Below are 23,132 nucleotides of genomic sequence, written 5' to 3' on the forward strand. Positions count from 1 at the left end.
AAGTAAACAATTAAAAATTTATCAAGTTACATCTGACAAGCTGAAACATAATGTCATGTTAAGAAAGCAAGGTTTGAACAAAAAAAAAAAAAAAAAAAAAATGAATACCATGTCACTATAATTTCCCCAGCTTATCCATCCTTTTGGCAATTGTTTGAAAAGACTGATGGCATTGGAATATGCAGTATTAGCATCTTCACACTGATTTAATTTCAACAGGAAATCCCCCTTGAGGCGAAAGATTTCTGCTTTATGTTTCACGGGAAAGTATTCAAGATTAGTACTATTGATCGAACTAAGACCACTGCTTAGTCCTCCCTTCATCTCCAGATAAGCTTTTGCTTGTTCTCTTATTTTGACAAATGCCTCCTACAAAAAATAAAAACCGAAAAGATATACCATGTTAATGCACCATGGTGAAATGGAAAAATTGTAATACTTCAAAGAAATGGCAGGAAAGAAAAAAGCATGAGATGTCCAAGATATAATGAATAACCATGCAAGGACAGAAGTACAGAATGAAGTTATTCAAGCTGCTTGCTACTGATGCATATCATTCATCCATCATAAACTAACCCAAGTGGATGGAACATGTAGCAAGTAATAAGGGTCCATCACTGACTACCAATACAGTATGTAATAGTGTCTGTTGATGACGACGACATCATGACGAGGATGACAATGATTATTATATTATTAAAGGGCAGACCCAGTGCATGAGGCTCCCACCACCGCGGGGTCTGGGGAGGGACATAAAGTCCACAGCCTTACCCCTGCTTTCGATGATTATTATTACTATTATTAATATTCATATTAGGCCCCTACATGGCCGTATAGATGGCCCCTTTTACAAGGACCCAGATCTGCCACGCTGCAGATTGGATAGAGCCCAAATTTTGCAAACAGGTAGACCCCTAGGTCCCCTGCTCACATGTCAAGTATCATCCCAAACAAAATTTGCCAAGGGACAAAATAAGGACTTTGAAAAAACCAGGAAATGGGAGAGTGCATGCTTTGTTTTTTCACTTGGCAAGCTCCCTTTGGCTGAAACATAACATGAAACAGCAGGGGACCATGGGGTCTACCAATCCACCAAATTTCAGCCCCACCTGAAAAGCCATGTGAAAGAATTATTATTAGGGTAAATTACACATCACCCCCTAGTTTTCAAATGAAACTCAGATCACCCCCTGGTTTTTGAAAAAACTCAAATCACCCCCTGGTTTAGACCCCAATATGACAAATTAGCCCCTAACGTTAGTTTTATGCCGTTGAGTGATGATATCACCCAGTTAAATAAATTTAAATCCCTAAACTACCCTTTAGCAGTGTATTGTAAATTTAATTATAATGTTTTAGTACAAGGGTAAAATGGTCCATTCACACCAATAACTAACAACAGACTAACACCATTACTGTAGAGGGGGGTGATTTGAGTTTTTTCAAAAATCAGAGGGTGATCTGAGTTTCGTTTGAAAACCAGGGGGTGACGTGTAATTTACCCTTATTATTATTATTACTATGATATTTTGTTAGGTGGGGGTAGTGATGCTGTCATTGTTATTTGTTGAATAATGTAAACCAGAATACCGTGGGGGTATTCTGGTCTTTTTGGGGTTTTATTATATGTTTTATGTATTGGTTAGCTAAGTCGGCTAAGCTAGGGGTTTTTTGGTCATTAGGATGTAATCCTTAATGCTATTAATATATGGCTTGCTTGATCACATTGATCATTCAAGCATTCTCCCAATTTTTTGTTTTGTTAACATGGCATCAGAGCCAACTTCTCTGATCTAGGTTTTCAAAACCCCATCCCCTCCATCGTTTTTTCTTTTCCACCCTCTTCCACTCGATCTTCTCCATTTCTCTTCCTTTTTTTTTTCCTTGGGTCTCTTCCATCACTAGGGCAGCACTAATGAGGTGATCACACGATCTAGATGCTGCCCTCAATCTAACCTCTTCAACAGATGATTTAATCACATATCAAGTTCGATAGCTGCTGCCTGTGTCTCTGCGATTTTTTGGAATTCTCTCCTCCTTGAAGATCGAGCTCTCTTTCCTATTGGAAGCTGATTTTCCCTATTGGAGATCCACCATAGCAATATTGGACAGCAACTATCACAGATTTTTCAAGTTATTGAAGCCCATACCAATTATTGATCTCTCTTCAGGGTTTTGAAAAACCTCAAAACCCTGACTCTTATCGATTTTTGGTTTTTCTCTTCTCTACTTGGCTGATCTTTGGAGATCTTATCCACACTACTTCAAGGATCAATTGACACTGTTGGTGCTCCCTTCTACTGAAGTTTTTTCAGATTTCCAGCCTTCCACAACCTTGGATCGAATTCTGCCTATATCCATCAGGTTTTGATGGGTTTTTTTGGCTCTCGGCTGGTGCATTGTTTATGATATATGGCTGCTATGGATGGGTCTGATATTACATCCGTTACTTCTGATGTTGAAGGACATAATAAGCCTGAATATCTTCCTTATGCTTTAGCTATTAAGCTTGATGGGACAAATTATCTGATGTGGTCCCGTTCTACTTACTTAACTATTGCTGGCCATGGCCTTACTGGGCATCTCCTTGGCACTTCTGCTGCACCCTCTGAACCTGGTCCTCTTCTTGCTCGATGGATGTCTAATGATGCTATGGTTATGGCATATTTGATACACTCTATGCAGCCTGACCTCTCCAGCAATTATTTGTTATTGGACACTGCCCATCACATATGGAGTGCTGCCAAGGAGACCTATGGACAGGTAGGGAACAATGCCCAAGTGTACGAAATTCGAAAGAAAATTCATGACACTACACAGAAGGAGCTACCTGTCTCTAAATACTATGCTGCCCTTAAAGGTCTTTGGCAGCAACTGGATCACTACTCTGCTTTTCAGCCTTCCACTCCTATAGATATTGCGGCCTATAAGAAACATGTCGATAAAATTCAGGTCTATGACTTTCTGGCAGGTCTGAACATTGAGTATGATCCCATTCGTCAGCAGGTTCTTATTAGGGTTTCCTTCCCTACCCTGGAGCAATCTTTTGCCTTGGTTCATATTGAAGAATCTCGGAGATTTGCCATGCTTCACCAGTCTTCTATTGATAGGTCTGCCCTATAGGCTGGTTCTGCCCCTGCTACTCCTATTGATGCTTCCCCCATTGCTACTACTTCCACCAAGGAACCTGTTAAGTGTGACCACTGCAATAAACTTTATCACACTAAGGTTACTTGCTGGAAATTACATGGGAAGCCTGCTGATTTTGAGGCCAAACGTGGTCGTGTTAAAACTAAAAACAAAGGTAATCACACTGAAAGTGTAGCTCCAGCCCCCACTGCTGACAATGGTCTTTCCCAGGAGGAATTACAGGCTTTTAGGCGTATGTTACAGCCTTCCGCTGCCTCTACTACATCTCTTCCTGCCAGTTACTCTTCTCCATCAGGTTCCCACTTTGCCCGTTCAGGTATTTTCTTTGCTGGTCATTGTGCATTGGTTGTCTCCACTCCATGGATCATAGACTCCGGTGCCACTGACCACATGACAGGTTCCTCTAGCCTTTTCCATACTTATTGCCCTATTTCTGGCAAGGATAAGGTGAAAGTGGCTGATGGTTCCTTCTCATCTGTTTTTGGGAAAGGATCCATTAGTTGCTCCCCTTGTCTCACCTTGTCTTCAGTTTTGCATATACTAAATTTCACTACGAATCTGCTTTCTATTAGTAGTCTTACCAAAGATTTGAATTACAAAGTGACTTTTTTTCCCACTCATTATGTTTTTCAGGAACTGGACTCGGGGAAGATGATTGGATCGGGTAAAGTAAATGGTGGATTGCCTTCCAAGTTATGCCCGCCTTCATCTTTCTCTTCTGAACTCCACCAATGGCATTCTAGATTAGGACACCCCCCCCCCTTTAGGAATTTTATCGCATTTATTTCCAGCTTTGGTCAACAGTTGTAATAAGGAAGAATTTTTTTTGTGAGGCTTGTGTCTTGGCCAAACAGACACATTCAAACTATCCTATTAGTAATAAAAGATGTTCTTCCCTATTTCAATTGGTTCATTTTGATGTGTGGGGTCCTAGTCGTAAAGTGTCTCTTTTTGGTCATCGGTGGTTTGTTATATTCATTGATTTTTATTCTCAATCCACTTGGGTCTACCTGATGCATACCAAGAATGAAGTTTTTTCTTGTTTTCGGCATTTTTCACAAAATGATTCAACTCAAATTAATGCCACTCTCAAAATCTTGAGAAGTGACAATGGGAGAGAGTATATGGAAGTTCAGTTTCAAAACTACATTGCTGCCCATGGAATCTTACATCAGACCAGCTGTGTTGATACTCCAACCCAGAATGGTGTGGTTGAGAGAAAAAATCGCCTTCTCTTGAAGGTAGCTAGAGCAATTATGTTTGCTCACAATGTTCCCTTATTTTATTGGAGTGGTGTTATCCTTACTGCAGCCTATTTAATTAATAGGCTGCCTTCCTGGGTTCTTGACTCCAAGTCTCCTATTGAGCTCTTACACGGCTCTACTACTTTCATTGTTCCCCCTGAGGTTTTTGGTTGTGCTTGTTTTGCTAGGGATACTAGATCCCCTAGTAAACTTGAGCCCTGTGGTCTCTACTGTATTTTTTTGGGATACTCTACCACCCAAAAGGGGTATAAGTGTTATTATCCTCCTGCCCGTCGTACTTTGATCAGTTATCAAGGCGAGCAAGCAACCATGGCATTTTAGAGGGGCAAAATTCAAGACAACACCGCCATGGCGACAAGGCGCCTGCCATGGCGCCCAAGGCGACCAAGAAGCATGGACGCCATAGCGACGCCTTGATAACTATGGTCTTTCATGAGAACCTCTCATATTATTCGTCCCCACCTCTTCAGGAGGAGAGTGTTAGTGAAGATGTGTTGACCATAGAACCTCCCCTTCCATATATTCACAATGAGTCTGTTCTTATTCCTCCTACTCCTAGTCCTCCCTCTACCTCAGGGGGAGAGGTTCCTATACAGGGGGAGACCATTACAGGTAATATTGACATTCCTATTCAGGGGGAGGTAACTCCAGTCCAGCAAACTCCAGTCTAGAAAACCATTAGTGAATTTCAGAAGAGGATTAATGATTCTAATGTGTAGACTTATACAAGGAAACATAAGCAGCTTCAATCCACTGCAGTACCAGTACCTATCCAGTTGCCGAACCTAGATCCAAAACCTACTTCTCCACCTGGTAATACTTCTTCTCTTGATCTACCTATTGTTGTTCGCAAAGGTGTCAGGGCTTGCACTAAGCACCCTATATCCCATGTTGTTTCCTATGACTCCCTTTCTCCATCTTTTCGTGCTTTTGTTTCTTTCCTTTCTTCTGTTCGTATTCCTAACAATTGGCAGGAAGCTCTATCAGATGGAAAGTGGAAGGCAGCAATGATGGAAGAAATGGAAGCCCAAAATAACACTTGGGATCTTGTGATTTTTCCACCAGGGAAAAAGACTGTTGGATGCAAGTGGGTGTTTGTGGTGAAACAGAAGGTAGATGGCACAGTGGATAGATATAAGGCACGACTCGTGGCAAAAAGGTTTACTCAGACATATGGGATTGATTACTAGGAGACCTTTGCCCCTGTTGCAAAGCTAAATACTGTCCGAGTTTTGCTATCGTGTGCAATCAATCTTGGATGGGATTTACAATAGCTGGATGTGAAGAATGCCTTTCTCAATGGAGAACTTGATGAGGAGGTATACATGGACATTCTACCAGGGTTCTCTTGTGACAAAAACCAAGGCAAAGTGTGTAAGTTGAAGCGTGCACTTTATGGGCTGAAGCAGTCACCTAGAGCGTGGTTTGGCCGGTTTCACAAGGCCATGATTTTTGTGGGCTACAAACAGAGTAATGTTGATCACACTCTTTTTGTAAAGAGGGTTGGTGGAAAACTTACTGTTCTTTAGTCTACGTTGATGATATTGTTGTCACAGGTAATGATGGCGATGAGATCAGCCGTTTGAAGACTTTTCTTGGGTAGGAGTTTGAGATTAAGGATCTAGGAAAACTAAGGTACTTTCTTGGGATTGAAGTTGCCAGATCTTCTAAGGGCATTTTTCTCTCCCAAAGGAAGTATGTCCTAGACTTATTGGCTGAAACTAGCTTGTTGGGGTGTCATCCTTTAGATACTACTATGGATGCTAGTATTTGACTCAAGGAAAAAGAGGGTGAACCTGTTGATAAAGGCCGGTACCAAAGATTAGTGGCGATGTTGATTTATATCTCACACACACGTCCAGACATTACTGTTGCTTTGAGTACTGTGAGTCAGTTTATGCATGGCCCCTACTCTTCCCATATGGAGGTAGTTCTTCGTATTCTTCACTACTTGAAGTCATCTCCAAGGAAAGGAATTCTCCTGTCTCCACATGATCACCTACGGATGGAAGCATACACTGATGCAGATTGGGCTGGCTCTCCTGATCACAAATCTATTTCTGGGTATTGTTCTTTTGTAGGTGACAATCTTGTGACTTGGCGTAGCAAGAAGCAGAATGTAGTGGCTCGTTCCAGTGCCAAAGCAGAATTTCGTGCTATAGCACAAGGCATTTGTGAGTTGCTTTGGTTGAAGGGTTTGCTACAAGATCTTGGTGTTCCTATTCATCTTCCTATGATGTTGTACTGTGACAACAAGGCTACAATCAACATTGCACATAATCCAGTATAGCATGATCGTACCAAGCATGTTAAAGTGGATAGGCATTTCATCAAGGAAAAATTAAAAGACGGACTGATTCGTGTTCCTTTTGTGAAGTCTACTGATCAGCTTGCTGATATTTTCACCAAGGGGCTGCCTGGAAATATGTTTCATCCTAACTTAGTCAAGTTGGGCATGTTTGATATTTTTGCCCCAACTTGAGGGGGAGTGTTGAATAATGTAAACCAGAATACCGTGGGGGTATTCTGGTCTTTTGGGGGCTTTATTATATGTTTTATGTATTGCTTAGCTAAGTCGGCTAAGCTAGGGGTTTTTTGGCCATTAGGATGTAATCCTTAATGCTATTAATATATGGCTAGCTTGATCACATTGATCATTCAAGCATTCTCCCAATTTTCTGTTTTGTGAACATTATTAAATAGAAATTCCTTCTAATCGATTATGAAATTGTCAATGCATTAACTGAAATAAAATTCTATATAATAGCTATATTTTAGTAACTTTTAAAAAATTATTATGATGAAAATATTATAAATACTATAAAATTAGTCATACATTTTCTCAAAATGTAATTATATTTTTGAAATTTATTTACACATTCAAAGCTTGATAAGATAAACTAATGAATCGATATATTGAAACCTCCTTTAATCTTACATCATTATCAATAATTATATATCATAACTAAGTACGAGATATCTTGGCAATAAATATTGGAGTGAGGGAGAAAAATGAGCGCACAAAATGTATAGAAGCTTTAAAAGTCTTAGAAAAGAATCTCAAATAGTTTTTGGAGTGGCATATCTCATGCCAAAAGCACTAATAATATTATCATATAAAAATAACTAGAAGATGCAAATGTTTATCAAAATGTAGACGCATGTGTTAATGAAAAAGAAAAAAGAGATAAAAATGTGTGGTCAGAGAACCAAGCACCCTTAGGTACTCAGTTTTGTGCAGCAGGAGGAGAGATAATTTCCGTCCTGACTGATGATATGGCTGTTCGACTTTAGGTTTGGTTGTACCTGCACTTCCATGGTTGAGTGGCCATACATCTTCTCAAGTATTGTCACACAAACATCATAAAGACCTTGCTTACGGGCGATGTGGGCAAGCTTATTGACATTCCATGCTTTGTCACGGTAACCAAGGTGATGTAGCTGTGAGTTTGTGCTGCCAAAATCTTTGAATGCATCTATGACAGTATTATACATCTCATTCCTCCATTGAAGTAGATCATACCAAACAGATAAGTTGTCCCATTCATTTGGAGTCCTTAATCGCCATGTCTCAAGGATATCCTTCAGATCCATATATCCACTAGCATGAACACTTGCGACAGAATTTCCAGAAAGTTGCTTGTTTCCATTGGCAATATCCACTATAATTCTGGATGATTCTTGTACTTCAACGAGTTGTTGAAATTGCTGCAAAAGAGGTATACGGGATTGAACAGACATCTCAGGCAATTGCCACCATTGTTCTAGAGCAAGATCAACACCTTTTCCCACTATATTTTCAGCATCTCCCACACCATTTGTATTCCTATCATGAAGAGCAACAAAAGCCTGGATCAAACGGAGCTTGGGAGTTTCTTCTACCTGAGCCTTAGGAATTACATAATCTTTCATGTATGCCCAATCTGGAATTTTCCAGAGACAATCAAGCAGCATTTCGTAATTTTCAACACTTTTACCAAAGTCTGCCAACACATCCCACTGACTAAGTTGACTAGCACAATAAAGCCATTGCTCTTCCCAAAGACACATTTCAGCCTTTGGAACTGTGTTGTTGTAAGTGCCCTGAGTTGCCTTGATCATGGCTTGGTAAAATAGGCTTTGTGCCCGTTGCCAATAACCATGTTGAACTAGAGAAAGGCCAGCTCGTGTTTCTGCAGTAATTGACCTCTTCTTCCACAGTCCACACCTCATATCCTCTTCATTGAGCAATCGATAAAGCTCAGCAAGAGACTCAGAACACTTTGCTTCATTCATGAACAACACGACATGACTTTCAAGCAGAGCCAATGAGATGTGCCAAGCATTATATGTCTTTCCAATATACTTGATGAGTTCACTTGGCATCCGTGGTTGAGGGTGGCTCAGATGAAGGCCTTCTAGAAGTGCCTGTACGACATTGGGTCTGTTTCCTTGCTGCTTTTTGTGGTGATCTTTCGACAATAGAGCAATCATTGGCTTAGCTAAGGCCACCTGCTCTTCCTTGTGTAAAGTTACCCAGACAATTGGGAATACCAATACCCACAAATGATATGCAACATTAGCATCTGTATGAGCCAATTCCCTCAAAGGAACGACAAGATCAGCCACCTACAAGAAGAGAGACAGACACACCAAAAAGAAAAAAAATTCAAGTCAATAAATGTATTCAGCCCTAATACAAATATTGGAAATCTCAAGTCCCCATCAGATAGACTAAGGATGGTCAAACCAACTCAGCTATTAAACCTAAAGAGACCTTCTGTCCTTAATCTATATAACCCATCCTTGCTACCATCTTGGGTTATTACATGACAGCCACCTTTTCCACCATTGGAAAGCAGAGATACAGAACTTCAAGAGAAAAAGTAAATATCAACTTAATATAGGCCTCAAATATTTAATTAAGCTAGGGGAACTATCCAAAAGAAACAAAATCAATGACCTTAAGCTTGCTCATTTCATTCAGAAACTGCGCATGTTTATATACAAGGTGATCAAGTGTCAATGGACTCCCTTCAGAATCATCAGGTGCATCAGGAACCTGTTGCTGCATTCCAGGACGCTCTGGCAGAGTACCCTGGGCCGAAAGCGAGGGAACCCGGGCAGAGTTTGGAGCAAGAGTGATAGGTTCATTTTCAAGCAAGATTGCAAGAAGAAGATCAAGGCCTTGTTTCAGCCAGAAGACATCACTTAAAGCTTCCCAGTCCTGAATTTGGATGATAAACTGCAGCCTTGTGAACAATGTTTTCCCAAGAGATTCATGATATAGCAAGAAGAATTTCTGTCTGATCTCCGGATCTTTTGCTCTTAGACCAAGCATAAATTGCCTTTCCACTTTCTGGAACGCTTCTTGTCGCATGGACAGTGGATACCTGGTAGTAAATCAAATCATTAAATCAACAGGCCTGATCAAAGAATGTTGAAAGGAGCATTAGAGTATTACTTACTTGTTTGAATCAGCACAAAGTCCATAAAGAAGTTCAAGATATTTCCTGTCCCACTCTTCTAGTGCACTAGGGGAGAAACCCTGCTTATCAACCTGTGACAACTTTTGAAGATACGAAACTATCTCCTTCTGAGTAAGAACGGCACCAGGTGCACCGGATGCCACCAACCTGCTGAAGTCGTCTTCAATCCAGCCCTTTATCACATCAAGTATGCAAAGTAGCACACTGGCATCTGTACCCTTCTCTGCCAGTAATGCATTTAGTATTTGGCTTATAGATCTTTTGCATTCAGAAACAAGCATGACCCTCACACTGATAAGTTTCAAGACAGATTTCATATTAGAGGTCACTGATCCGATGTCACCAACAGCACAAGCAAGACCAGCAGCATCGGGCTCCGTTCTCTGACCCTGGAATGGAACAAGTTCCACTGCTTAATGTAGTTCAATGTTTATTATGTAGAGAAGAGATATAAACATTCTACAATAAATGGTATTTCCCAGTTGAGATTAAAAAACAGAGGCGGAGAACAATAGAAACACAAGCCCAACAAAGAGATCTCAGGTGTTGAAAATCAAACCAAACAGATGATTAAAACTTTCCCACGTGACTTAGACCCAACCAATTGCCATCTGAATGAAACAAAGAATGCATACATCAAACTATTAACCATTAAACATGTTTACTTTCGGCAAGGGATATCACCTACGTGTATCAATAGAATTATACCCTGCATACTAGAGCATAAATTATGCAGACTAACCTTTAGATTTTTCTGACATAACAGTCAAATATTGTACCAGTGCAAGACAACCTAGAGCACAGAACAGTTGACCAGAACTCAAGATATATGCATTTTAAAATTTTAATCATGCAAAAAGACAAGAAAGCAATTTCAAAGAGCAATAAAAATGGCAATCGAGCAAGCAGGTTGTATTATCCAGAAGTTCAATATATCATCCCATCACTTGTCAGGAGAGAGAGAGAGAGAGAGAGAGAGAGAGAGAGAGATTGTGCTTAACAATCTAAACATATTGGCCCATGTCTTTATTGAATTAGCGACAAGTTCCCGTATTTTTTTTTTCATGTATTAAACTTTTCCATTGAGAGAGAGAGGTAAACAAACCAGAGGAAAGCAGGATTTTTCAACACTTTCCACATGTACTTGAGGTAATTGGTTTGATTACCATAAAGGATGCAAACTGATTAACACTGTGCAAATTAAGTGGCTTTATTGAGCATTCAGAGTTTAGTTCCAGATACCACTGAATGGGTAAAAGACAGCGATGCAGGAGAATCACAGAAATTTGCTTATTTTGTTGGAAATAAGCCCTGGGTTGGGTTACATATGTGGTGGGCCTTTGGTTGAAGGTGTTCTCATTGCAATTGGTTAGTTTACTGGGCCTAAACTAAGAGTAAGACTGTAAGAGCTAGGAATAAGAGATTTACTTTATTAGTTAGTTTAATAGTTATTAATGGAATTCTATTAGGTATCCTAGAGACAATAGGAATAAAGTTGTACTTTTCCTTTTTCAGTTGGAGGGGCGACTAGGCGACCCAAGGCCTAGGCACCCTAGGCATGCAATATGTGTGATATAGCCAGGGACTAAAGTATCGGTCAGTCTCGTATCGTATCGGCCGATACGCCTCGGTATCGGTCGATGTCGAGACGAGACAGGCCAAAACATCTCTATTTTTAAAAAAAATTAATTGTCTCGACTGTATCGGTATGTATCGACCGATACATATCGATACGATACGATACGTTCGATATGTATCGATACAGCCAAGACGTCCTTTTGACCCTTTTTTTAATATTTTTTAGCGTATCGGTACGTATCGATATGTATCGACCGATACATATCAATATGTATCGAGACGTCTCGACCCACTCAAAAAAACACGTGGCAATGTTTATTCTTAGCAGCAGAAACTCGAGACAGGAGCTTCCAGGCGGAAAAAACGCAGGTCCAGCCTTGAGAAAACCCTCCAAATCCATGTTCAAACCCAGTTTTTCGAGCAGATTTTTTTAGGGCTTTGATTCCTCAGTAAAAAACGACCCTAAAGGAGCTGGAATCTGAGCATTTGCTGCATCCAACAACCCACATTCGAAATCAAAAGGTGTTCTTGAAGGGAAAGGTAGGTTATTTGAAAAAAACTTGATTTTTTTGTTAAAATCTTTGATTTTTGGTCTTTTTTTTGCTATGATTCAAAGGGAATATGTTAAACTAACTTAGTATTGCATTCTTTGTATACATTTACAAAGATTTGAGTTCAAAATCCATGTTTCTTTGCATGATATATGACATAAATTGCTTGTTTATATTGTTTTTTGTGTCCAAAAGTGTATTTTCATGTGTATTTTGATCATTTTCATGCGTTTCTGCACCGATCGATACGTATCTCCGATACGATACGATATGATACGATACATCTCTTAAAATCACTCGAGTGTTACGATACCCGATACCGATACTTTAAACCTTGGATATAGCAATGATAATCTTATATAGTTATGCTTATGTGCAACATAGAAGCCATATCAATGCAACATGATATAATTATGCTAGTAATGAGCTCATATTAGAAAACCATCATATAATAAACAAAACATAGGATATAATATAAGCATATTCATAAAAGAAAAACAAAGCAATAAACATAAATCAACGTAAACTCGTAAGGGTCAAAAAATTGGTACAATATAAGGCTCACAAGGCCACAAGATGACGCCCTAGGTGTCCAAGGCAGTCACCTTTCTTGCATCAAACAAGGCGTGTTGTCGCTTTGGACCCAAGAAGGTGCCTGGATGCCTAGGCGAAACCTTGACAACTATGGTAAGGTTTCCTAGTTAGAATATGAGTAGTTTTAAGTCTTTATTGGTCAATTAAATAGCTAGTTTGATTAGTAACTGATTTAGGCTATTTCTAGTCGTCTTAGGATTCAGATTTTGAGAGTCCATATATATCTATGCAGCCAGCCATTCAGGCATACGAGTTTGAGTTACTCTTGCATTGAAATTTTATTTTTGTCTACAGTGTGTGTTCATGGGTGTGCTTGAATGAACTTTTAGCCATAGTTGTCAAGGCGTAGCCTAGGAACTGCCTAGGCATCCAAGCTCTTTCTTGGGTCGAAGGCGACAATGCACTTTGTTGACACTTCACAAGTTTACGTTGACTTAAGTTTATTACTTTGTTTTTTGATGAATATGGTTATAATCTACGCTCTGTTATTATATGTTGATTTTCTTATATTAAGCCATTACTAGCATAATTATATCATATTACATTGATAATGCAATATGGCTTCTATGTTACATATAAACATAAAACAACAACAACAACAACAACAACTCAACCTTATTCCAACTAAATGGGGTGTTGCATATAAACATAATTATATAAAATTATCATTGCCATATTACACAACAACAACAACTAAAAACAACTCAGCCTTATCCCAACTAAATGGGGTGTTGCATATAAACATAATTATATAATTTATCATTGCTATATTGCACAACAACAACAACTCAGTCTTATCCCAACTAAATGGGGTGTTGCATATAAACATAATTACATAAAATTATCATTGCTATATTTCACAACAACAACAACAACTCAGCCTAATCCCAACTAAATGGGGCCAGTTACATGGATCTTTGCCCTCCAATCTGGCTAACAAAGTGAAATTAGTTCTGTATTGTACTTTAAGACAACATTCTGGCCTCTTTGTTTGATTAGTTCTGTAAGATTGGACCACCTGGGGATTATCATAATTCATCCTTCTCCATCATCATCAATTTCCTCTATCTTGAGCTTCTTCATTGGCATTTTACGTAAGTTTTGGTAAACAACAGAAATTATTCTGTTAAGTTCCTATTTTGGTTGATTATGTGGGCCCATGTTGCTGCCACATGTGAAGTTACTACAATCTTTCCTAGTCATTATGTTGTTTTGGTTTTTATTCTTGTAATAAGGCTCCTAGTCATTAAAAGTAGTAGCAACTAAGAGTTTCTTTCTATTTTTGTAATAACAAGGGATCTTCTTGCTAGAAGTTCCTAAATATCATGGCAGCCAAGAAACCGCACACAATAGAAGAGATACTCATTTTGTATTGTGGCCATTGGTAACTATAAATAAAGAGAAAGCGGCAGCCAGCCAACAGATTTGATGTTTTGAAAAACCAGCTCCATGTGAGGGTGTGCATTGTGGTGAAGCAAGTGGCAAATCCAAGGTGGTGAATCGTCGGTTTAGGACTGATGGTGAAGCCTTTCCCGCAGGCCTTAGATGGTGAAGCCAATGGTCATATCCCCTTCTATCTTCTTCTTTTCTTTTCTCTTTCTTCTATTACTGTTCTGCAGGTATTCCAGCAACTTCCTCTCTATATCGTGAATTATTATTGGGTGAACTCTGAACTTATTTTATATCTTAATAATCCTTTGTTGTTTCCCACATAAACTCCTTTGTTTTCTATTAATTTTACATACTGTTTCACATCTGTGATAGGGGGGGGTTATTTACAGCACATATGTCTGAAGTTCAGTCAATATTTTCTAAGTATGTAACCATCAGATTGGGAAGAGATTTGACTATGTTGTTTCCTTCTCCTTGTATTCCATTCGACCAAAACTTGAGCACCATCACACTCTGGTGGAGGGCAGGTAGGGAAGAAGGGAAAACCCTGAAATAGGATTTCAGGATTGCAGGGGACGGGAAAGAGTTCACACAATCACACACTCTCACAGTGTAGCAACCAAACAATATTCTCTATTAATCTGTTCCAACTTTGGTTACAATGCAAGTACTTAAAGAAGATAATAACAAGACTCCTATTCTAACTCTGATATAAAAAATAACAACTTGCAATTCAAACTCTAACTCCTACTATTCATCCTGAAACAAATAAAAGACTAAATAAATAAACTAATTCCAACCCTTGTTGGACCAAAAACCATTGGACTGGTTTTGTCGGGGTTTGGGTCTCCAAAACCTACCATGCCAGTCCAACCAGTCAAGTGATACTGCATCACACTGATGGATTGAGAAATATTCAAGATTTCCTTACTTTCTATTTTCTGTCAATGTTCATATCTCCTTATCTAACAGTAAGTTTGCTTTAATATTTTAACCATTTATTCACCCCATTAGGACCTCTATTATATGTTAGTTTCAACCCCACCAGATTTATAATTTGTTACTTCAAATCATATCTAGTTTATGCCATATATCTTCAGTTTCTGGTTCACTGTGATTCTGGTTTCATTAGTTTTTTTTCAGCCTAGCTTACCTCATCACCTCCTTTCTAGTCCTCGGATGGTGGTTCACTTGTATCAACAAATTATGCAAATACACATTTCAGCCTTTTTGTGCACACTTACCTCAAGAGAATGAATCTCAGACAACAACACTCGAACCTGAGACGCAATGAAACTATTGAAAGTTACATGTATAGAACATTGTTGCATCAGAATCTTATAGACCTTTTCAAGCACTAGCTGACAAACAGTAATCAATGTAGATTTTCCCCAATACAGTGTTGGTTTTTTCCTTTCATGTGATTCATATATTTATTTTTTATATAGATAAGAATGCTTATAGAGGCTGCAAAAGCCATAAAAAAGTTGTTCCCAATCCACCCAGGGGGGAAATGAGAATATTTTTTTTTAAATTAGAGGTACAAAATAATGGCCAGAAAGCGTTATGTCAGAAGGAATGGTAGAAACCTGACTTTTTTAAAAACATAAAATCAGCTATATATTACAAACTTGTAACAATCAATTACTGAAAAACAGAAGTGAATTACTCCACAAACAGATACTGCTTACTTGTCTCATGTAAGGAGCTCCAGATGATCCCATATCCCGTACCAGGCGTTGAAGGACACGAACCAAAGGCAAAATGAATGGATCAATGAAATTCCTCTGCACCTCAGTCAAAGTCTTAATGACAAAGAGTGCAAAGCTTATCATGGAGTTTGCAGCACTAACTTCAAGCGATATCTGAGGAGATGTCACAGCTGCAAGATGCTTTTGTATAAGATCCTCAACCCTTTGGTACAATAACTTCACATCTTGTGGCGTATTAGGTCCCTCTGGAGGAAATGCCATAAAGACCATCTTTAACAAGGAGCACAGAGACTTGCCAGCATCCAACATTTTGTTGTTGAAGCAAGGCTCAAGTATCTGTAAAAGATAAATCCATAATATTCATAAAGAATAACAAATCTAAATACTAAAATAATATGGTGTACAAAATTTGAGCTACTAAAAAAAAATAGCTTATTTGAATGTACTTGTGAAATCTGGTTGATGTTGTTGCGGACAAACAAATGCGGCTGCTTCTCCAAAACCTTGTTCATGACATCAAGACCCTGTGCCAAAGCTGTTGCTGGGTCTTTGGATTGGGATGGTTGAAGACTGCTTAACAACTTCTCCAGATAATTGAACTTAACATTGGCATTAGGCCACACCTCTAAAGCTTGGGATAATAGCTCCAAAGCTTGCTTATACATTGAACTTGCTTCCTTATCCTTGGGTTCTATGACCAAAGCTACCTATTTCCAGAAACCACAAGTACAAAATGTTAATCTAAATATAGTTCTCCCCCCCCCCCCCCAAAAAAAAAATAATAATAAATAAAGATTCACAATACCTACATATGATCTGCAGAATGAGGATAATTTAACAAATTTATTTTAAAACTCCAATGACCATGATTTCGGTAGCAAGACAAGAACATAAAACTATCACACACAAAAAAATCATGAAAAATCATAATTCAAGGCAAGAACATTAAACATATCGTTGTTTTATAACAGTGAAAATGTGAAATTGAAGAAAAAGCATTCACATCTAGAGAGCCAAAACAAATGAGAAAAAATTATTATCAAAATTGAGGACAGAAAAAGGTAAATGCTCACTCTAATGAGAAAATTGATAATCATTTCTTCCATAGCAGCATTAGGCTTGAACTCTTCATCAGGCTGTGCAGCAGATCCAGGAGTTTCTATATTGGGGATTGATGATGCACCACCAGGGGACATGACACATATGGATTGAAGACCAGGTTCAATCTTTACTCGTTTACTTAATTCATCAGGTAATGATGAACCTTCCGACGAGCGTTTTGGTTCACCACCAACAGGACCCAGATTAAATACATCACTAGTTTGGTTAGGGCCTTCTGTATCAAGTACCACTTTAACCTCATTTTGCCTCTGCCTTTCCCAACCGACAACCAACCCTGCAAGTTCAATGGCCAGGCGTCTATTTTCTGCAGTGGTGTTGAAGGGCAACCCAAGGCGACTGAGAGAGTTAACCATCTGAGGCACAAATTGTGCCCTACAGCCGTAGAAGAGATCCGAATGGCGGACAATGAGCTGAAAAATGTGAGTTAAATTAGGAATTGAATGACCTTCCTCAACCAGAATTTTTTTTGTGTAACGGATCCAAATTGGCATACGGTAATCCCCTGCAGGCAACCTTCGGGGTAATGCTGGCATTAATATATCAAGCGCCTGCTTGACCAGCATCTTGTTCTCTGGCTGGCAAGTTCTAAGAAGAGCCACAAAAACCTGCACTCAAAACCGAAATTAGGGTTATAAGACAGTGTATAATTTGATTAATTTCCAGGATATCGTTTTCATTAAAAAAAAAAGGGGGGGATTTCATCGTCGCTGTCGTTGTCATCAGAAACCAGACAACTTTACAACAAGAAAAATTCAAAGAGGTGGATGCACAGAAAATAATTATTATTTCCTATAAAACATAAGGAAATACATAATTATATAATTATAAGATACAATTACAGGAATACTTGTAGCAATAAATTTCACCTTATCATGCAAATATCTAGGTTTTTAACCGTAATGTAAGGAACTTATTGAATAAAGAAAAAGGAAGTAACAGGATAGGCACTTCCATACACCAGCAAATATGTGCTTCCATAAGAACATCCACAAGGATCCCAGAGTTAGCAAGATAAACCCACCAGAAACAAAATATTCACCTACATTATTCATGCAGTATCCAATCCATGGGCTTATCAGCATCAGCTGTCACCCAGGTCTAAGTCCACAAAGCTCAGACACAGTCCTTCAAAATTGAGCCCCAAGGGCCAACAGTTAGGCCCATGTCAAGCATAGTACTTAAAAGAAGTCTTCACTTATTCCTAATGATTTTAGCAATTGACTATACTACTGGTGGTCCTTGAGCCATGGGGATATTCCAGAATTTTTCTTTAAATCAATCGATGAGTCAAAGAGTCATAATGGTAGAGGCCAGCTATTCTTCAGCTACGTTTATTGTGCTGATCAATGGAGTTCCAGAAGGATTCTCCCAAGCTCAAGAAAACTCTGGCTGGCAGGGAGATCCCTGTTCCTTTTTCTTATTCATATGAATCACTGAAACTCTTGGTAAAATTACAGAAAAGGCATATGAACAAACCATTCTCTTCTGAGGGGGTTTCTCTTCCTGACGTAGCCCATTAAATCATATTCAAGTTTCTGATAATACGTTCGTTTAACATGGCCTCTCCTAGCCCTTTTTGCGATGTTTAAATTAAGGTCAGGATGAAAAGTAAATTATTCTAAGAGCCAATCCATAGCCAGAGGAAGGTGCTGGATATAAAGCAATTCTCTCTTAGCTTCCAGTGTAGAGATTTAACCTGCCTTTGATTCATTTTTGCAGGACTTATGGTGCTCCTTCTGATAAAATAGGATAGCATTTCTATTCTGCATGTCCATGGAGTTTTGAAAAAGTCCAAACGTCTCAGAGATAGATATAGAGGAAGAAAATTTTTGACTGAACCACAATTTTTATTTAAATTAAATCTGCATTTATTAAATTAAGGGAAAACAACGCTGCCCAGCAGCATCCCCCTGCGCCCGATCCCATGGGACAGTGAAATGACCACCCCACCCTTCCCCTTGGATGCCCGTGTGCGCGATCCTATTGGCCCCTGTGCTGGCGCAGGATCCATGCAGCCTGGCAGCAAACCCTTTCCCTTAAATTAATAAAGTATAAAGAATGGACAAGAATCTTGCAGCATAGAAAGGGGCCGCTTCTCAAGGGGAGGGAACTCAAATTAATAAAAGCAGCCTAGTTTAGCATTACAAATTTCTTGTGTGATGCATCAAAGGCAGAACAAAAGTATCATTTTAGGAGAAAAGGCAAAAGTATGCACAGCCAAGGAGAAAGGTGGGGTGCGAATAAGCAAATACTCAATCCAATACATGCTATCAAGCTGGTTACCAATATTAGGAAAAGAAATTAAACACCTACTGGAAATTGTTTGAGGCCAAATATAAATGGCAATTATAGAAGAAGCAATCATGCAGCAGTTATGGGAGAGTTACAGAACCACCTAATGGAAGGGGATCATGGCAAAGAATGAAACTTTTGAATCTCGCATCAGTCTTGATTAATGTCAATGGCAGGAAAATCACCTATTGGCGGATCCTTGGTATTCAAACATTCCTCTTGCTGAAGCTTTTCTAATGCGGTTCAAGGTTCTAGAAAAGAATCTAGAAGAAATAACTACAACCAGAGTCATTTATAGAAGTCGACAGAATCGGGTTATGGACATAATTGATTGGATTTTTTTTTTTTAAATTGATATCTCAATATCCAACAATTATATCCGGATGCAATTCGGGTCCAATGTAGAGGTTAACCAGACCTATCATTCAATGTAAAATTCTTGAAAATCAGATCAGATCTAGTAAATGAATTCCAGGCTGCTTAGTTTAGAAGCTATAGCAAAGAACTAAGAAAATAAGCAAGAAATCAATGATCATGTTAAGATATTGCGATTGGGGGTTTGTCCTAACGTGATATAGTTGGTTTATATCTTTAGTATTCTTTCTTTTACCTTCCTAGTTAGTCTAGTGCTTTATTCCCTAAGTTAGAGTTAGACCATAGTTCGAAAACTCATCTTGACTCAGTGTCTTAACCAGGTCGAGACCATGGAACAAGAACTCGCCGAGAACTCGGTTTTTTTAAAAACCGAGACGAGATGCTTGGCAAAATGAGAAGATTGCATTGTCTTGCCAAGATCTTGGTTTGTGATCTCGGTTGTGGTCTCAGTCATCACGGTGGGAAACCTTGGTATACAGAAACGTATTTATGCCAGAAACCAGGATAGACAAATATTTATGCCAGAAACCAAGACAGACACTTATTTATCCCTAATATCTTCATTTGCTTAAGATATTATTCATAAATAAGCTAATACCCCTTATTTGAATCCAATAAAAATAGTCAAAAAATAAAATTCCAAGAGGATGAAAATTCAACCCCCCTAGTAGTGGAACAAAAACTGACACTTATTTATCCCTAATATCTTCATTTGCTTAAGATATTATTCATAAATAAGCTAATACCCCTTATTTGAATCCAATAAAAATAGTCAAAAAATAAAATTCCAAGAGGATGAAAATTCAACCCCCCTAGTAGTGGAACAAAAACTGGATTTTTGGGAGTAAGTGAAATTTTCAACTTTTAAATGCTGGGGGTTTTCTTAAATCTAAAAATTCCATAAATCTTAGGGAAAATTACGTTTACTACCCCTGTAGTTTGAATCTATTACGTCTACCACCCCTGAAAATTTATCTATTTCAAAAACCTCCCCTGTATTTTGAAAAAACCTTACAACCATACCCCTACTGTTAGATTAGAACAGTTAAGTGATGATGTCATCACCCAATTTTAATCTAAATGCCCATATTACCCTTAATAAAACCACATCCTTATTTACCCCTACTTGAAATAAAATAATATTACTTTTTTACCCCCAAAACATCATCTTCTCAAAATGGAAAAAAAAAAAAAAAAAAAAAAAAAAAAAAACCGAAAAACAGAGAAATCTTCATTGCTTTTGAACAACCAAGAGAACCTCTGCCTCGGCTACGAATCAATCAACAAATCATCCTAGGATCACACTCTCGAATCTCTCGTGCAGTCTTTTTTATCCAAAGGCTTTTCTGCTTTTGAGCAAGAATTCAATTTCAACATCGTCATCCTCCCAAAACTCCAATTCTGAAAACATGGCTGGTAAATGCTCTCACCCATTTCCCCTGTACTTTTTTTTTGAAGCCAGTGAAATTACAGGAATCTTGTCTTTAGAGCAACTGAAGCTTCAATGGCAGAAGAATCTCTGGCTTCCGCCGACAGTGGTGACAATGGGAAAAAATGGGTTTCGTTACTAAATGAAGAAACGATTCAGCTATTCTTTTGTAAGAGTGAGGGTTTTGCAATTGATAACCAATCATTTGCAGAAGGATCTTGCGGTGAAGGTTTTCTCATGCTAAGTTGTCCAAGGTTGGTGCTCGCTTAATAGCCCCATGTGGCAGGTTATAATGGCTTCAGGATGACGAAAATGTTATGTGTTCATGGTCTGATGTTAATGTTGGTGTAACATGAGGATGGACCATGTTGAGTGATGAAGTTTCACAAAATCAGTTCCCACCAGAAATTTGTTCATTGTTGTCCCTACCCATCATTTAAAATCTCTGCCCTTTCATTGATTTTCCTCGTGACGCCAACTCCATTCAAAGTTCTGCTAAACTCAGGAGAGAAAAGCTTGAGAGAGTTTATCCTGCTTCGATTTCAAAAATATAATCGTTTTATGTTTCCTATTTTGACTTTTCACTATTCAAAATCAGGAGGGAGCATTCTCCTCGAATCCATGACTCCATTGAAGCAGGGATTGAAGTAGAGATTCCAGGTGAAAAAAGAGAGAATGGTGGCTTTAGTAGCTGTCCCTCTGCTACAAGAGCCAGAAAAGAAGGAAATTGATCAGCGAAGTAACCATGAAATCAATTTGCCATGTAATCCACAACCGGGACTTGAGGGTGAAGCCACGTGCCACGCTCGTGGACGACGGAAGGTGTGCGTTTCACGAGGATTAGGATTTTTGTGAATTTACAACCAAAAAAAAAAAAAACCAGAGAGAAACCTCCATTGCTTCTGAACAACTGAGAGAACCTCTACCTCTGCCTGAGCGTAACGGTGGTAGAGGTTACGGCGGTGGTGGCGGTGGGTGTTACAATTGCTGTGAGATAGGGCACTTGGCTAGGAATTGTTAGTAGGGAGGGGGAAGGTATGGGGGTGGTGGTGGCGGCGGTTGGAAGAAAGAAGAATAGGACAAGGGCAAAATGGTCATTTCCTTTCAAAACTAACAGAGTTCGTACTCAAGGGTACAGAAGTAATTTTTGAAATTTTAGGGGTGGTAGATGTAATAGATTCAAACTACAGGGGTGGTACACGTAATTTTCCCTAAATCTTAATATGGTAAAACATTGCTAAAAACCAAAAGTGCGGTAAAATATTCATTTGTTTTGATGTCTAAAAACTATTTTCATTCAGAGCAATTTTGAGAGCATTCGCACACACCAAATAAGGTTTGACAATCCCTTTGATATTTTAAGCAAAGGGATAAAAATGGATTGATGGGAACACCAAAAATGGCATCTCTTCATTTCAAGATTGATCGGTACATCTCGAAACTCTTAAAAGATCCAAGCATTGTTTTTTTTACCATCATGGAGTGGAGTTTACTAGCTCAGGAAGTTCATATCCATCCATATAGTTAAGTAGCTCAAGCTCAACCTACCACTTTGAAGCATGGTTCAAAATCTCGCGAAATTTCGTATATCTCAAGCTTACCGAGATGCGAAATCAGGTCGAAATGAAAAAATACCATATTTCGTCGATATCTCGTGAGATATCGACGAAATATGGTATTTTGGCTTAAAGTGTCATGTGAAGGGGGGCTTTAATACAATATTTCACAGATTTCGGTCCATATTTCGACCGAGAGCTGCATTTGCTAAGGAATTTCAGTCTTTTGCCTGTTCTTCCACTCTTCCAAGCTCTCATCCAACACTCTAGCCATTGTTCAAGCACATTGGTGGCAATGTTGCTGATGATGAAGACTGGTCTAAGTCCTCAAATGATGATGATGGTGATGCTGGTGGTGGTGATGGTGATGCTGGTGGTGGTGATGTTGGTGGTGGTGATGCTGGTGAAGAATTTGACGGCATGCGAGAGTGTTATGTGGTAGGCCAGGAGGCCCAGGATACAGCACCTGTAGAGCCACTCCGATTCATTGGAGAGACACAGTTTGATCATGCCACACAAGATACGGACCACGGAGCACGTGCCCCCGCACCCCCACCCTCGAGAGGCCCCCTACATACATACAACAGGAAGTGTAGGGGTTGACAAACACAGTTGCAACCTGATCACATGGACATTGATAACCTATCT

General features: G+C 39.0%; 1 protein-coding gene across 1 annotated transcript in view; it reads right to left on the bottom strand.

Annotated features, from left to right (window-relative positions):
* Positions 1–23,132, bottom strand: part of LOC122661912 (transformation/transcription domain-associated protein-like) — a 96,722-nt gene that overhangs the window by 4,244 nt on the left and 69,346 nt on the right. The window contains exons 22-28 of the mRNA XM_043857423.1: positions 16,784–17,437; positions 16,157–16,417; positions 15,690–16,046; positions 9,863–10,272; positions 9,358–9,787; positions 7,722–9,023; positions 109–369 (exon numbers count right to left, since the gene is read on the bottom strand). Of these exons, the coding sequence (XP_043713358.1) occupies positions 109–369; positions 7,722–9,023; positions 9,358–9,787; positions 9,863–10,272; positions 15,690–16,046; positions 16,157–16,417; positions 16,784–17,437 (3,675 nt within the window). The remainder of the gene's footprint in view (positions 1–108; positions 370–7,721; positions 9,024–9,357; positions 9,788–9,862; positions 10,273–15,689; positions 16,047–16,156; positions 16,418–16,783; positions 17,438–23,132) is intronic.

This window comes from Telopea speciosissima, chromosome 5 (assembly GCF_018873765.1).
Source record: "Telopea speciosissima isolate NSW1024214 ecotype Mountain lineage chromosome 5, Tspe_v1, whole genome shotgun sequence".
Taxonomy (NCBI): domain Eukaryota; kingdom Viridiplantae; phylum Streptophyta; class Magnoliopsida; order Proteales; family Proteaceae; genus Telopea; species Telopea speciosissima.